The sequence below is a fragment of the Ruditapes philippinarum genome, unplaced genomic scaffold (assembly GCF_026571515.1).
Source record: "Ruditapes philippinarum isolate M1 unplaced genomic scaffold, ASM2657151v2 ctg6026_1_1_1_1, whole genome shotgun sequence".
Lineage (NCBI taxonomy): Eukaryota > Metazoa > Mollusca > Bivalvia > Venerida > Veneridae > Ruditapes > Ruditapes philippinarum.
The window spans coordinates 57,428-75,334 of NW_026858729.1; the positions used below are offsets into that span (position 1 = coordinate 57,428).

The window sequence follows — 17,907 nt, forward strand, 5'->3', positions numbered from 1 at the left end:
GAAGTCAGAATAAATCATGCATTGCACGCTTCTACAGTAGTTTTAGTTGTGGCTGTATACTTGTAATCAGTTGTGACTTATTTGTGTGATTATTTTGCTTCTTCTGTGAAGTCATTTCTATGTTAATTCATCTTTCTCGTATATAGGTATAATTGGATTGTTTGAAAGAAGGGTTGCCTATCAGAATTGCAGATGTAGTTTAATCCTGCGTGATCTTAAGAGGCGACTCAATGGATTCGAATAACTGGGGTCTATACATCTTTTAGCTCCAGCAAGTGAGGTGATGTTGAGCCCTGATGTTGCTTTAAATTTGTAACAATTAGGGTTAGCCAAAATCATCTTTCCTGTTTGTTTTTTTACGCCGTATGACATATACTGTGAGCCATAAAACCAAACAAACAAACAAAAAGAACCAAAAAGTAATGTTAATCGAACAAAAATGAAAAGTTGAAGGTTTAATGATTAGGTATTATTTCTTACGTTCACGAATAAAATATTCTTTTCATAAACCATTCGTGTAACTCGGAAAGTATAAAAATATTAAGAGATTATGTAAAGTAATTTGATTTCTTATCATATGAATGTTTAAATGTAGATATAAGTAAATGTTAATGGAAAATACATGCTTTAATAGGGGTTTTATAATCATATTAGTGTTTTGTGTATAAATTATCCGATACAGATATGAACAATGTAATTTAATAGCACCAAGACTTATTGTACTTCAATTAACATTAAAAACATTTGTTTTAATTAGTCTATGTAAATAAACAAAACATTATTTTTTTAATTTTAATATTTTTTCTGGGGGGGGGGGGGGGGGGGGGAGGGTATCATTTAATACTTCGTACTTTGTGGTTGTTGTTGTATATAGATGTCTTCACTTGTGCGTTTGCATGACAAATATCTTTGAGGAATTAACTTTTGCTGTTTTTCATTTGTGTTTGTTAACAGGCGTTATTTACTCGCTCAATATCACTTACGATAGACAAACTAATTTACTGGCTTAAATTAAACACATTGATGCTAAACCTTCGGTACGTAAATTTGATTGCGTTGTTTTAGAATTCTCTGAGACTACGTGTCAATAAAAGCACCAGACGTTATTTGCATGTAAGGAAAGAAGCATTATATGATCGTAAGGAACTGTTAAATAGCTATCACTTATGCAAATGAATATGGACTTTTTTATCAAATATACATATACATGTAGTCTCTTGTGGGTTTTTTTTTAAAACAAATTTGGCAGAACATAAGAATATATAACTTTTTTTTTTCAAATTACTTTCCTATTTTATGCTGGATTCGATGTTAAATGCAAAATAATGTGTCATGATAAAATGAATTACAAATGAATTGACAAATTTAGTATAATTATGACGGCTTCTAAATTTGAGTAATAAAAGTAAAATGATTAGCCTTAATTTGGCTCAAACATTCCCTAATCAAGGCAATGTGCAGAACCTTTAAAGAAAATCTTTCGAAAGATATATGATAAATATAGCGGACAAGAAATTGTATAACATTTTTTACTTTCATATTTATGCTTGACCTTGAACCGGCAAGGGCTCTGCATATTGCCTAATTATGGGGTACATTTGAGGGCCCTTAGTCGTACGTTAATTGATATGTTTTTCCGATTGTAGTCAATTGTTTGTATATCAGAAGACGTTATTATTTAATTGATTGAAATTACGTATGTTACGCTAGATAAGTTAAACAACTATCTTCAAAAGTCAAGAATTTACAAGATTGATTTCTATTCCAAATGCCGCAAAGCCTTTAAGGGTACCATATGTATATTAGTTAATTTATACTTTAATCATAATAATTATACTATATTGTGTTTAATTTCTTTGATACATTTACGACCAATATATGTGATTCAACGTTACGAAAACAGTTTCTGATCTTCTGCTGCAGAATTTGCTCTAAATAATTCCCCCATAAATCAAACAACACGCACCATTGGTGGTTCAATATTAATAAATGAAAGGTTAATCCGTGCTTGTTGAGCTGAATAGATTTATTTTGTCTCTATGCTATCTGAGCGGAAAAATGTGTAAATTAACAAGCATAAATCACACAAAATTCTGTCGTCTGCTGGAATGTGCTATAAACTATTGATTAAGATGAAACTTGAAGTCTCATTGCTTTTCTATCATTAATACAATGTTCCAATAGAGGTTTGAATATGTGCCAAGCAAATTAAATTGATTATGTGGCAAGACAATATTTGTGAATCATTTTTCATATGCTGTCATCACTTTTGCTTCCAAGTAAATATTATTCTTTTGAGGCTGCAGGCCCACAATATCTCACTTTAGTTAACTTTCTGTAGACAAACTAATTTGCTAGCTTTTATTAGACACATTAAAGCTATCCTTGGAAACATAAGCTGATAATTTATTGGTTTTTGTAGGAGTATAATTTAAATATGTCTATAAAAGCATTTCAAGTTATTTGCATGTTATTTAGGAAGCATTATATATGTGTACGGAAAAAATAAATTGCTAAGACGTACTCAAATTAAAATTAAATAATACGATACATTTTTGTTTGTAAAATACAGTCAGTGGATGTTTTTCTTTTGTTGTGTTTTTATAAGAATAGACCAAATTCGGACCCGCTGAAATTTAGAGTTGTGTTACCGCGATGTATATCTTACAAAGTCTCTCAGATACAGTAACAAAGAAACGATTGCTTTTTGTTTTCTTTGGGCTTAAATGATCTCCCTCTTTCCCAAGTTTTAATAAAATGTAATATGTATGACAAAAATACAATTCAAAAAGTCATTGAGTGATTATGCAAGAAATATTGAGCGTGACCAAACTGGTAATTTAGTTAAAGTTAACATTAAAGTTCATTGCATATCTTATGCAGATCATTGTCCATAACTGAAGCACATCATTTCGAAGACATAGATATGGACCAATACATTAACGTGTTTTTGTTAAGCAAGAACCATTAATGATACTTGGAAAAGCCTAGAAAAGTAAAATAATATGTCGATTATTGATCAATAAAGTAAATGTGTATAATTATTGTAAGTAAGCATAATCTTATAAGAGTTATCAGTCTGATGGAATTACTGGATCTGTAAAATATAATCTGTAAGAAAGCATGATAATGCATTTTTAAAAGGTAACTCTATCTTGACTTGTTATAAAGTAACTTAACCTTTCAGTAATTCGAGGAAGTTATTTCGTCTGTGTAATTGTTAAAACGTAATGTCACATTTAACGTCAGCTGTTTTTTGTAGAAAGTTTTACCAAAGATGGAAAAAGATATCCCTCTGGGATCTCTCTGTTGTTAACATAGGAATATTTCACATAATTGTATGACCTCACAGATAATCCCTATACTTTCGTGTATGCTCATTAAAATTGAGAAAAACTCTAAAAAATACAAATTGTCTAGGTTACATCTGCACTACATGTATGATTTAAAAAAACTACAATGGGATTTTTGACTTTTTATTTTGGCTCTACATTTCGAAGAAAAAGGGAGCTTTTGCCATGACTCTCTCGTTGGCGTTGGTTTACCATATAGTTGAGGTCCATTTTCAAGCTATTTACTTTAAGCTTGGTATACATGTTTATTGTGACGTCATAAAAAGACGCCCTTTCAAAAGGGCAGATTATCCTTAAAAAAGCTCTTCATAAAAGCAAGATACAAAAGGACATAACTTTGCTGAAGTTATGTCCCTTTTTCTATCTTGCTTTTAGGTTATTATTTAGGAGAATAGGTCTTGTTAGAGTAACATTTCGGTGCGTTTAATCAACTAAAAGCAGTCGCATGCATATTTAAAAGACCATGTTGTCAATATATTAATGTATTAACTATACTTACAGAAAATAGACAGCAAAACGATGTTAATGTAACCAGAATATTCTGTCTAGGTACTAAATAAATCTTTTTGTAAAATTCATTCTGTTTTCTGAATGTATTGTGTAGGCCTATAAAGATGCATGCATTTCATGCATGTTAAAAGAACATCAAATGAAAAAAAATAAGACACAAGATCTACAACAACATTACTGTCTTCAATCGTCTAGCATATACATGAATCAGGACAATTCACTGTGGTGCATGTCCTTTCAGTGTACAACATATTAAGTTTTTTGTGTGTTTTCTTTTTTGTTTGTTTGTTTTTTTTTTGTTTGTTTTTTTTTGGCATTTTCACTATATTTGTGTATCGTGTGTATAAATTCTAGCATACAAACATGAACAACGTAATACGTCGCTTCCACTATTTATTATATTTGTTTCCGCATTTGTTCTAAAAAGTCCTCCTATTTATCAAATAATGCGCACTATTGATTGGCAAATATAATGATGAATGAAATGTTAATCCGTATCTGCTGAGCTGTATAAAATTTATTTAGTCTCAACGCTATCTGAGCGGAAAAATGTGTAAATTAACAAGGATAGATCACACTGAATTTGTCGTCTGATGGATTGTGCTATGAACTATTGATTGAGATAAAACTTGAAGTCTCATTTCTTTTCTATTATTTAGACCATAATAACAATATACGTCTGAACATGTGTGTAGAAAGAAAATTGTATAACAGGGACTGGTAAGTCCATCATGGACCACTTAAAGGTCCATTATACACCAGAAATGCTTTTATCTTAATTGTCCTGAATCATTTTTTGTGTCTTGAAATAGTTTCCAAAAAGATACTTATTGACAATTACCTTAACCATTTTTTATGTCTGCTGCTTATTGGCAATTATTATTAATATGAGATAAAGTAATTAAGTATTTTGTATGGAAGACAAAATACTACTTTGTTCACATTTTTGCTTCTTGTATTACAAACAATTCTACATTCAGTTCTACTTTCTTTATGCTATAACCATCTAATATACATAAAACCATTTTTTTAACATTATAAAATTAATGTTTGCCCTTCCATAAGATAATAAGTGTTAATGTCAGGATCTTCAATTAGCCCTCGCATGCAACATGCAAAATGCATACATTTATAAATGTTATAATATATATTATAGTGCAATGAATTTTAAATAGATGAATTCATTAAATTCCATTCCGTTTAATGATTTGTTAACAAGTAATTACACTTATACTTAATCAACGTTAATATCAAAAATATAGTTTATTATTAATAAATAGGTATTACTGGATTTAGAAGCAGGCAGTCAGGTTTGTATTTTTCTCTGTATCTTTTTGCTATGTTTTGCTTTTACGAGTAAGAATTTAGAAGTTACAATAATTCATTTGACTTAGCCTGTGGAACTCACTATCAATAGCAAATAACTATATCTTGCCAACAAATACAGAATTGCCTATTATCCCACTGATAATGTGGCAGAACTGTGGTTATAAAAATAGTAACTTCTTTAATATTGAAAATTATATTGACCGTTTTTTTGCTAAGATGGTGAATATTTTATATATGTCAGAAGTTTGATTTTTGACGTTCTATTTTACACATCTGCGAATGTTTCAAAATTTTAAATTTTACCAGTTCATGTTAAATGTTGAATTCTGCTTAAGCCGGTACTAGGGGGTGTGGATGGTAGTTTGCACTTGACAGTACAGTCCATGAACAGGCTCAATCAAACCGAGCCTGCAACATTTACAATTTTGCCGTGGTTTAGGGATTCTTATTTCTCTCTATTTTTACTTAATAGCTAAAATAATATAATTGCTTGAAAAGAGTGTTCCAATTTCCTTCAATGTCATTGAGAATATTTAAGTAGTTCCTTAAAAAGGCAAATCCTAGTAAAAGGGAAAATATATTAGATTACTGTACCAATTGTATCTTATTTGGTTGGGGATTTTAAACTGGGAAGTAATGTGGCGTTTTTTTCAGTTTTACAGGTAGAGGTAGATCTTCCAAGTATTATTTTCAGTACAAGTGAGTACCCTAGTTTCACTAGAACCATCGACCTTTAATGAGCTAGATAAATAGTTTTCTGCGTAGAAAGAATCCAAAATCAGATACTTTAAAAACAAAGCCACGTAAGCCCCTTGAATACAATCGGTAAACTCACCTGCGTAAAATCTCCAAAGATGAAGCCTTGTTCAAGACCAACGAACAAAACTAGTGGTACAAGTAGTTGGCATCTAGAGTCTTTTAACATGTGAATGGTTGAGAAGAAAAGTTCTTTGGTGGTTATTTTTAGATCCGCATTGATTTTTTTAGAACCAACATTCCTGTCAAGAAGCGCCATCAAAATCACAGCGGCCATGACCCCACAGCCCAGATAAATACTAAGCAGCATATATTTTGTACTATCTGGAATTTCTGTCTCGTATCTATACGGATTATTTGAAATATCGTAGTTTTCCACTGGCCACGTCATCGAATTTACTTGACACGATGAAGCACCGCATGTTCTATAAATAGTAACATTTTCTTGTTCCGGAAACGAAACCGTCAAGTTCCCTGATGGGTCAAATGTATCGTGATCGTCAAAGCGCAATGTTTGATTATTGGATAATACTAAAGTTGTAATGAGGTTTCCCCATATATAACTACTTCTATAAAACGCACAAAATATGCCCATATATTTGTTAACAACAGTTTCCTGGTCAATTATTAACGCATGATGAGCATATGTGAGGGCAACTGTTGTCACGTATGTCATCTGTGCTGCCATTAGTGGCCCTCCAAGCATGCCTAATATCAATCCTAGAGGTATCAGCATGAACTGTTTGGGGTAAAAGTTTCCGGCAAAATAGCCAGTGAATAATATAAATGCGGCTATCATAGTCCATTTTGATGAAATGGTGTTTATCAATAATGGCGCCAATAGACATGAAATAACTGTTGTTGCGTAAATACAACTGATGGAAACAACACCTATACCTCCTTCAGGGTTCATAACACTTTGTAAACTCAATAAAGACACAAATGCGGTATGAACAAACATGAATGATAGTCCAAGAACTATGACATTTTTCAGAGCTTTTCGCTCAGTCATTTGTCTAATGTTTCTATTGGTTGACGAGTCTTGAGGTAGAGCGTAGTAATTAACAAGGTTGTATGAATGTATAGTGCTTCGCCGCCGATTCTTGTTGAGACTTAAGGCGTCCAAACTTGGAATGGACGTATTGTGAAGATAACTAGTACTAACACGTGGTGATCCATGATAACACGTGAGACTGACACGTGGTGTACCAGGATATCGAGCTTCTAGATGGGGAGGATTCACATAGAGTTTGTCTCGTGTCAGTGTGCTGGAATCTGACTTCTCGTCCGCAGAAATATGTGCACTCGCCATATTTCCTGAAATTTGAAAACGAAAGTATTTTAAATACCAATTTAAAAACAAAAATATCCAAACAAGGCTATAGCCTTTAAATAATCTTTGTTTTCCCTCCCGCATTATATGCCAGTCTGGGTAGGGTTGGTAGGAAGATAAAAAATATATATCTGAAATTATAGTGATTCCAAAACTATTTGTGAATGCTCAACATCTGATTTATCACTACCCTATTTTTCAAAGTTTTATTCAACATTATCCCAGTTTGTATATGAAGATGTGATACTCATTGACAGACTCTGCTTTTATGTTTAGTTGGAAAAAAATGTTTTTGTTAGGCAATACAAATTTTGGTTAGCTGTGATTTGTGTGGCTATGTAGCGGGAGGGAAAAACAAACAACATTTTATTTTAGGCCCAACAGTTGACTTTGATATATCTTTACGATCTCTTTACTCTTTACATATTAATGTTTCTTACAATGCACAGTCCATACTTCAATAAAACAATTATTACTTACATACGACTGTTAGCTTGAATAATTCAAACAAGTAAGCCCTAACTGCTTTGCCCCAAAATGATCACTTCATAAACGACAATTTATAATAAGCATCTCATAGCAAATAAGAGGGCGGCCAAAGGCCATCATGAATAAATTGTCGGATGTAATTATTTGAGCCACTTGTTTGCCTCTCTCATTATTATTCTCAAAAGCTCTCGGCTTGTCAAGCTATTAGAAAGGCCAATCGATTTCTTGTTAAGCGCCTAATCGTCAAGTAATACACTGTATACAGTTTCTGTGTTTGTAGAGAAATTGTCGCGCACTACGTCAAGAAACATTGCTTTCCCCACATTATATACGATATGAATTTGTAATCCATGTTCATAGGTTCTACTTTTGATACAACTAATTACCTCCTCTGAAGACAGGATTATTACATTATGATTGAAGGCTTTCATTTAATCAAAATGTTTTCTTTCCTCTTTCCGGAATTGGGTACTATAATTATAGACAAATAGAAGGAAATTAGTTGAGACAAAAAAGTATTCATTGTATATATCCTAATCAAAAAGCGGGAAACTTATAATTGTATATGAATCTTATAACATGAAAGTAACAAAATAGTTGTTTACAAAAGAAAAGTTTCATCTATAGTGCAAACTACTTTAAGTAAATAGCTTTATACTAAGTCTTATGAAACTTAGTTTTAGAACTATTTGACACTGCCGAGAAAACCCTTTTAATGATTATCTTATTGTTGAGGATTTTTATAAGCTTATTTTCTTGACAGTTTATAATGAAATAATTTATATTATGGTATGATAATGCCTCTCTTAATATTTATACAAAAATGTAAATAGTTTAATGCACAATCAATTCCACCTATTCCATTCATTCACTTGTAAAAAGGTTAACCGAGAAAATATAACAAAAGGATATAAAAAAAATCATTAAAACTGCCTAAAATGGCAAAATGGATAATTTTGCAGACTCGGTATGACTGGGCGTGTTCATTGACGGTAGTGATTTGTGCAAGCTACCGTCACGCCAGTAAGTATCAGCTAATTTGAACATAAAAATGTTAAAGGAAAACCTCAGATGTGTCCATACAGGCTTGATCGTGGAACCGGCGGTGATCATTGGACCTAAAATAAGACCTTTTGTGAATTTCAATAAAAAAGGGCGTATGGTCACAAAAGTTAAAAAGGAATCGTGTGCTCTAACAAAAACCAACAGGGAAAGAAAGATGGACGGAGAAAATCAATATAATTTTGAAAGGAAATAAGAGGTTACGAAGCCTGAATATATATGCAAATTGAAATATTAATAAATTTATTAATAAATTAAGCATATTCTTTATTCTGAAAACATAAAACATCATTGCACTTTTTAGAAGTCTTTGCTTTTATTCCATAACATTCAGTTACTGAGTGCGATCTCTTTATTACATTAGCTTGATTATTAAATGGGTTAGTTTTACGACCAAAATCAATAATATTGATATGCAAATAAATACCCTTGAGATTCCTTTTCCTGCCTAGCGTGAAATTTGTCTAGCTAACTGCTACAAGGCAGATACTTCTGTTTTAATGCTTCACAATATTTGACCATATAACTCATGTTATTTTAGATGAAAATGAACATATTGGTGAAGAATTTGGTTATGCAACATGTTCAAGTGTAAGGATTGGTGACCTATATTGTTTAAAAGATGAATACACAAGATAGAGAGGAAAATTTAAAGCATTTATTTGATAAATACTCATTATTGTAGTCCTGATTAACAAAGGATGTTATTTCTTGACCTTATGAAACTATCAGATCGGGGCTTAAGGTAGTCTTACTGCAATGCTTTTTTTCTTTTTAATACATCGGTCACCGGAACGTTTATATTATACTAAAATGACTTTTAAATGCATTTTCATAATAAATATTTATAATCGTTTGAGTTACGTTTTTTAACAAGTTGTTTTCAGAAAGGGGATCTAAATTAGACGGGGCATATTGATATTGGCATTATTGTGTATACAAATTTGAATAATATTTGACATAAAATATGACAAAAAACATTAAGACTGCAAATTTATTGGTAGCCAGTTAAGCTACCCTCTATTTCTGTTAATAAATATTTACGGTAGTGATACATGTATGTAAACATGCGGCAACATGATTGAGCAAAAAAAAATTAGATTCAAAACTGATTTATTACATTTTAGGATATTAAGATATAGGACATTTGTTTAAATGATATACCAGAGGACAAACTATGGCGCTTTTAAATGCACATACTCAGAAATCCATAATAATTTTAATAAATTCTTTAATGTGAAGCATGTAACAACTAATGCTTTAATAATGGATTTAGAGTACAATGTATGTAATATACATATATTAAACAGCTGAAGAAAATAGCGCTAAATGTGCAGTGGCAAAATCTACACAAAATTGCATTTTTGACTACCATACAAAATATTAATTTACTTTAATTATACAAATTAAAAGCAAAGCAAAAGAAGGAAACAAATTTGTATTATTTATTCATTTTGGTTACTGTGACGAGAAATAAAAAAAAATATTTTTGTGAAATAAGAATTATAGCATTTCGGAGGCATAATGGGCCTTTAAGTAAACTTTGCAATCGGATATTTGATATTAATTTCCTGATAGCTCGTGTCGGAATTATAATTCAAATTCATTAATAGGACTTGTGATTAAATCCAAATATTAAAATAGCAATCAATTAAGAATAGCAAACCGGATACACTCACTGCAAAACTGTGACTTAAATACACTTTATCGTTACTGTTTAAGTTATCTACTTTCTTTACGTAAGATATATGTATGATACTTGTAAACTTGTTTAATGTTTATTAATATAAGCATGCCCTTATTTAAATATATATATATATATATTTTGAAAATGCATTGAAGAATCTATTTAAAGTGTATCTTATGATGAAAAGCAAAGAATAAAGAGCATTTTAAAATGTACAATATAAATTATATCGCGTAAGAGAATAAACACATCAAAACATCTTGTTTAAAACAATGAATAAATTGTTATAAAGAACGACGAAAAATACGTACGAAAACTGCGTTAAGTTCTTACCTCTAGAATGTTTATCCTAGAAGCACATTGTAATTGTAAATACTTTATTGTTAGACAATGTGTTTACATTGATACGTTACATCCACAAATCAATTGTATATACATTCGTTAGCTACAATGTACCAGCTCTAACGAAGTATTGGTTTCTTATGTGTTTGTCCTCAGACTAAATTTTACTTGATCTATAATGCCTAAGAAAATAAATGTTTCCTGGAATTCTCCGATAAAGCATTTTCCAGCGAGACAACAGCGAATGTAAATCTGACTGACAGCAAGTAGTAGAGGTCTGTAAAGCACATACAACTGTGACGGACTATAGCTGATATACTTGAATGTATGAAAGTTATCATTATGATATTAAAACGCATTTTGTCTTTTTTTTACAATTAAGTTGCCTGTTTTAAACTCTTTCGTCTATGAGATTATCTGTTAAAAATATTTGTCAAAGAGAATGTTGGATTTAAACACATTAAATAATATAATTGTCTGTTATAATTTTACAAAGCGTTTTTGTGAATAAGATTTCAATTTAAAACTCTTTTGCCAAGGCGATTGTCTTGTTTTTACGTCTTTCATCAAAGAAATTGACTATTTGTACCTCTTTCATCATTGATTTTTTCTCTTTTCAAATCTTTTGGCAATGAAACCCTCTTTTTTTTTCGTCAATTTTAATAATTAATTTATATTTTAAATGAAATTATCACGTTTTACATTTGGGAACATTTCTAACACGATTCTTTAAAATATGACTGTCAAAGAGAAAGAGGAGTACGAGACTTTATTTATTATTCATAACACAAAATAAGTTAAAATACAAATGTATGTTGGGATGATAAAACAGACATGCATATTGATTATTTGCATCTTTAATGTTTTATGTTTCAAACGTTGTATCCCATTTGAAACACTGATGCTTATAAAATATCTTCTTTTGTTTCAGTTTGTTTGCACAATATTTCACGTTCTCACAACTTCATTTAAAATATTGCTCGTTTGTAATGTAGATTTTTTTACGAGATTGTGATGTTCATGTCAGTGTTTTACACACATGTTGCAAATGTAGATTTTTTAGCTTTTTTACTTAAATCAATGAACGTAATTGTGCAACATCTTAAATTCGTTATTCAGACTTTTTATAGGTTATTTAATCGTATGTAAGCGGCTGTTTGCTGTATAATACTCGAATACTCGTTGTTAAGGCCACAACCGTTTCGTTTTGTAACATAAAAAATTCAACTTTTTCTTACTTAAAATTAAAAATAAAACAACATATGTCTGACATCACTGTCATAAAAGTATCAGAAATTAAACACCACGTTTGCAACAAACAACATGCATTAGTTTTTTCTTCATTGTTTACTTCTTTTTAAGGCAACCATGTGCAAAATACTTTGAGATATATTTATTACTTGTTTTTCAGTTGATAATAAAATTATATTTTGATACTAATTCAGTGAAAAATATCAAAGTACAACTCACTGTTTCCGAGCTATATTTGAATGGGGGTGAAAAATAATGTATCATGATAAATGAGTAGACATTTTGTTTAAAATGCACTATGTTTAAGTAAAATATATTTATGGTTACGTGATGCATCTACTTTATACTTACACACAGCGTGTTGAAAATGAAACAAATTCTATAAATTTTATAGCATTACTATGTATACTATGATGTCACGATTTAAAGACACCATGGAGTAGAGCGTATGACGTTACGCGTTCAAAATCAGTCAAAAGTACTCATAATTAACAGCATGAATTAAATATAAAGTTTGTTGTTTCTGTGCGTGTTTGGTACATTGTAATATTATATTCCACTCCTAAGTACAAGCGGTTATATTTTCACTTCTGGCTGCGATATTAGTGAGGTTATTGCATCTGGTGTTCACTCTTTGAAATATATTTCCATCAATAAAAATTCTTCTATTAATTATAGCATTTTGTAACTGAATGTCTTTCATTTCAATACAGGTGTAAATATTTTGCAAATTACTTAATTGTGAGAATATTTCAGGGAGGCACAGGTGTTGTTAAGATTGTCATAAACTGTAAACAGTTTGTATTATCATTACAGATTTATTGCATGCGTCATTGCATGATCATAAGGTATGCATGATAAAACACGTCGATGAAAATTTAATTATTATATTTCTCTGTTTTCAAGGAGTATAGGGAAAAGTATATAGGCCTATCTAATTTGAAATAAACATCATAAAGTCATACATTCTTTCACAAAATGAGAGCATATTGTAAAAGTTCTTATCAGAATCTAGCATACATTGTGTTTTTATAAATTTAGCCTAAAGACATGTTAAATTTCTAATAAGCAATCAGGTCAATGTAAAACGATTTTTAAGATAAATGATTATAGATGAAATATTCATTTTTTTTCTACGAAAAAACTCCCTTGTAATCTGTACAAAACGGCATCAAAGTAACAACGAAGAAAATTTTGTTTTGCAGTATATTGTTTTTTCGTCGCTGACCGTTATCGATATAGTTTTTTTAAATCGCAAACTACTTAAAAATTCGAGTTTAAGACACCATATGTTTATGTTCATATCTTGTATATTATTGTATTTTGCGATGGTCTAAATGGCAAGAAAATCAATCCCAACTTTAACTGTAAGCTGCAACATTAAAGCACTTTATTGCACAGTATCAAGAAAATATTCTTTATGGCTTGTCAAGCCTAAGACTATGATCCAGATTTATCTTTATTATATTACAAGCACTTCCGTGTAATCATGTTAGATTAAATGTTAATGCAGAAAAGAGAAGAGGCAAATGTATTTCCTAAAACTGAAATTATTTTATTCTATTGTTGTTGCAATGATCAAAGCTCGATTTTGTATCACAGCCAGATACTTAGGAAATGGAAATGAGAGAGTCTGCAGTTGTATAGCTCTATATAAGTAGTTAAAAGTTGATATTGACTTTCAAGCGGTCTCTTTATATATTTTATGTTGCAGCCTTTTGCCATCCAAAGAAATAACGATTAGGTAATGTAATTATCGTTATTAACTCTCTCCTTTTATTCCATATACAGTCTTTCTCTTGCTGCACATTATTATGTTTGTTTATTTTTATCTTTTTTCTCCTTTTTGTTTGTTTTGTGCTTTGGGGGGATTGTTTTTGTTTAATTATATTTTTTGTTTTATGTGTGAGTTCGTATCTGTGACGATTTTTTCTCTATCAAAATATGTTATACCCGTACTATAATTAATAAACACATTTAATGTATTATAATGTTATCAAAATTATTCGCTTACTACTTAAATATTTATCTAAATATCTTCTTATAAATCGTGTTATACGCATTTGTTATCAAATGTAGGTAGTATTTTCCTTTAAGCTTAAAAATGAAAGGAAATTAATCTGAAAAAATTGAAAATTAGCAGTATAGGATAATCTTACACATTCACTTCATTTGATAATCCTGTTTTGTTTTTTGTTGTTGTTTTTTTTTCATTATTTTTATGGGTTTTTTTTAAATTATGATTTTTAATATTATAAACATGTATAAAAATATAAATTGAAAACCTTTTTAGCGAAAATATGCGGAATGTTCTGTTTTAAAACAACAATTATAGATAGCACACAATATGCCATACATAAGTTATGCACTTATTTCTGTAAGACAGAATATCTACTGTCTTATTTATATATGTACACGTAGCGATAAAACGATAAGTTGACGAATTGTTTTAGTAAAAAAGATCAATAACAAAAGTTATATAAATAAATGATAATGATAAAGCAATAGAAAAGATATATTTATTATCACACATTCAATGCATATTTTACACCATACAGCACTTAAGAATCTTGCTCTAAAGGAGCACCATGACAATATTGTCATTAATCGTTAATTACCCACTCAAAGTACATATCAGAGAGGCATTCAAATGTGCTTATTTATTCCAAATTGGCTATAGTGAATCTACCTCAAATTTTACAAAAAATCAATTCTAGCTCTTATATGTACTTTGCAACGATCATTTTTATTTTTTACAATCGAAAACCTTTTTAAAACATGTTTTAAACATAATTGTTTCTTTCTAGAAAAATAATAAATACATAAAACATCCGTAATTGTAAATTCATTTTCTTTAATATTTATTTGTAAAAAAATGTTGAAGTCTTATTTTTATATTTTCCCTGCTTCATTTTGCCAAGACTTATCAAGTAAATTTTTATTCAGACAAGATAAAAAGTTTAACATAATATAAACTGTAGAAGTTAAGTAAGTTTACAGGTATATTTTCATCATAACATTTGCACACATTGATAAACACAATTCTGTGAACGCCCTTATAATCTACATACATTTCATACATCTACTGTAGATAACTGGCAGGATAATTATAACATGAACTGTGAAATTGTTTTGCTTTTTCGAACAGGATGTTTATGTATGTATAAAAATACAAAAAAAACACATGAAGCTGTTTCCTCGGTTAATCAAAGAAATTTAAGAACGTTTGCTTGTTTAAATCTTGAAAATACGTCATTGAAAATTTCAAACATCAACGGACTTGTCTCTTAGATAAACAGTTTGAACAGAACATTAGCAACTTTGTTTATATATTCTTATATATTTATTCTTCCTGTTTTATTCAATCAAGTTAGATTTTAAAACTTAAAAGGTATTTTCGTATGAGTATATCTAAAACAACAACAAAGTTATTTAAAATAATACCTGTTTCAAATGTTTTAAGTTTTTTTCACGAAATAGTCTGGTGTAAATGAAAATGTATTGATTAAATAATTACTATAATTTAATTATTGTTTTAAAAATTTATAATTTTATAATATACATTTTTTTATTATATCTTTCTATAATATACAAATTGTCATTGATAGCACTATGAAACATTATATAGATGAGTACATACACCGTTGTATCTGAGTTGCAAAAAAAGCATGTTCATTGAATGTAATCCAAGAACTTTCCTTTTCAAAGTGCTTAGATATAAATGTTTTCTTATACCTCAGACATCTAAGTACATTCATTACGAATGCTTTATGTCAGATAGGAAACAAAGCAAGTAATTAATCTTTATTTCTTCAAAAAACACAAATCCAATTTCGTTGTCTGGGTGAATTACAAAAAGTCAAGGATAGAAAATAGCTTTTCGATGAAGATTTTACGTATATGTGTTTTACATTGTTTGTATACAGTTATAATTTTCAATAAAATTATCTTAGTTTTTAAGTTTGACTTTCATAACTAAACATTCAGTACAAATAATACATAATAATATGTCAAACCTTTAAACATTATTTATGTTTACAAATATAACATGGTGTTATGCTCCTTTCAGATTTGTTATGTAAATTGTTTAACGATTTATTTATTTACATAATATTAGTATAATATTAAATGTACAGTAAAATGATATCCTCACAACGAAGCACTACCAATCACATATTCAAGTGTTCGAATAATTTACCGTAACATAACAGTATTCTATTTAAATGAAATGGCAAGGTTGGTTACACGCACATTTATATAATCTTTAATAAATGCAACCACATCATAAACTGTTGTCAAAGACATGAATTTTACAAAGCATTAAACATTTACCCTAGTGCCCTCTAATCCCAGGCGATTCTATATAAAATAATATATCTCTATTATTTACAAAATGAACGTTGGCAACAACAACTCGACTGAACACAAGTATCTTAACTCTTATCTTATCCAGTATTAGTTTTTATACTATCAAGTTTCCTAAGTGCATTATATCTCTCTGTATTTCAGATAAAAAACAACAACATTATATGATTCATCCAATACAAGGCAACAATGTGCTTCTACTATAAATGAAACTTGTCCAGCAAGTGTTCCCTTTTGACAACAGTTACAGACGTTGATCAAGTATATATGTATTATAAAGATATTGGGTATACGTAAGAATGTCCTCAAAAGACATGATGTGTTTTATTTAGTTTATATAATGCATATTTTGTTACCATTTATGAATAAATTTTAAAATTCTGATTATGGAGACATTTTCTTTCTCTTTACAAAAAAACCTTTAAAGCTTCCTACTCAATCCTCAAAATTTATTTTCATGCAAATTATCACGTAAATGCAAATAGTGTGAAGAAAATATTGTTAAAACTAAGGCATTAAAGTACGGTTCAACTGGATCAATGGGCGTCAATCGAAAGAATGTTGAAATTTGTACATTGAAGATATTTGTTGACGACAGTGTCAAAAGAAATGTTTGCTACGAGTGTCAATAAATACAGTTTTATATATGCCATACTTCTTGAGGATGTGAAAATACGACAAATAGTTCTGAGGAACTGTGTTATGCTAAAGCAGAAATCATTTATGTCCATCAAACGCGAAGTAACTTTCATCGTTCAGCAGATACAATGTACCTCATTCATAATGGTAGTACTATTATATAATAATAACAATCAAAATAACAACAGCAAACCTTTCACACGCGAAAAGGTTCAATCAAATAGAACATGGTAAGAGCATTAACTAAAGTAAATAAACGACTGTAAACATTACAAGTGTATTTATCTAACCATTACGTCAGATATTTTAAAAAAAGTTAACTATGTGTAAACATATATAATGTTTCGTGACGGTTGGCCAAAAAAGAAAGGTTGATTCAGTCGACGAAGTTAAGTGTAACATGAGGCAGTTAAACGTGAAAATCTTTCCTAATTCCTTAATAAATATTTAATTCAAATTTTGTGTCATAAAATGAAAACTGTTTTTTGTTTTTTTGGAAATACATAGTATATGTAAACATAATCTCCTTAGGTAAAAACGTAAATAGCCACAAAAATAACAACAATTTTGCCAGTAGTTATTTGCTTGTATGCTATTTGTCGTATGACACAACTCGAAATCACTCCGAATGTGGCAGACCAAATATTTAAGATAGAAAAACCTTCATTATTATAATAATAAAGTAATAGTGAATTTATAATTTACAAAAGATCCGCCGAGATATTTTAGTTTAAATTCAGTATACCTGGATTATTGGAATATCCATTTTATAAATAACTTTTAACATTCGT

At 29.8% G+C, this 17,907-nt stretch overlaps 1 protein-coding gene across 4 annotated transcripts in view; it reads right to left on the minus strand.

Moving 5' to 3' along the window:
• LOC132754075 (protein unc-93 homolog A-like) overlaps positions 1 to 17,907 on the minus strand; it is a 42,441-nt gene that overhangs the window by 6,159 nt on the left and 18,375 nt on the right. For 2 of the 4 annotated variants that reach the window (XM_060744667.1, XM_060744669.1), the window contains exon 2: positions 6,028 to 7,265. In XM_060744667.1, coding sequence (XP_060600650.1) covers positions 6,028 to 7,260 — 1,233 coding nt within the window. In that variant the 5' untranslated portion in view covers positions 7,261 to 7,265. Of the gene's footprint in view, positions 1 to 6,027; positions 7,266 to 10,852; positions 10,985 to 16,444; positions 16,573 to 17,907 lie in introns of those variants that run through there. The other 2 variants (XM_060744668.1, XM_060744666.1) reach the window with 2 other exon arrangements.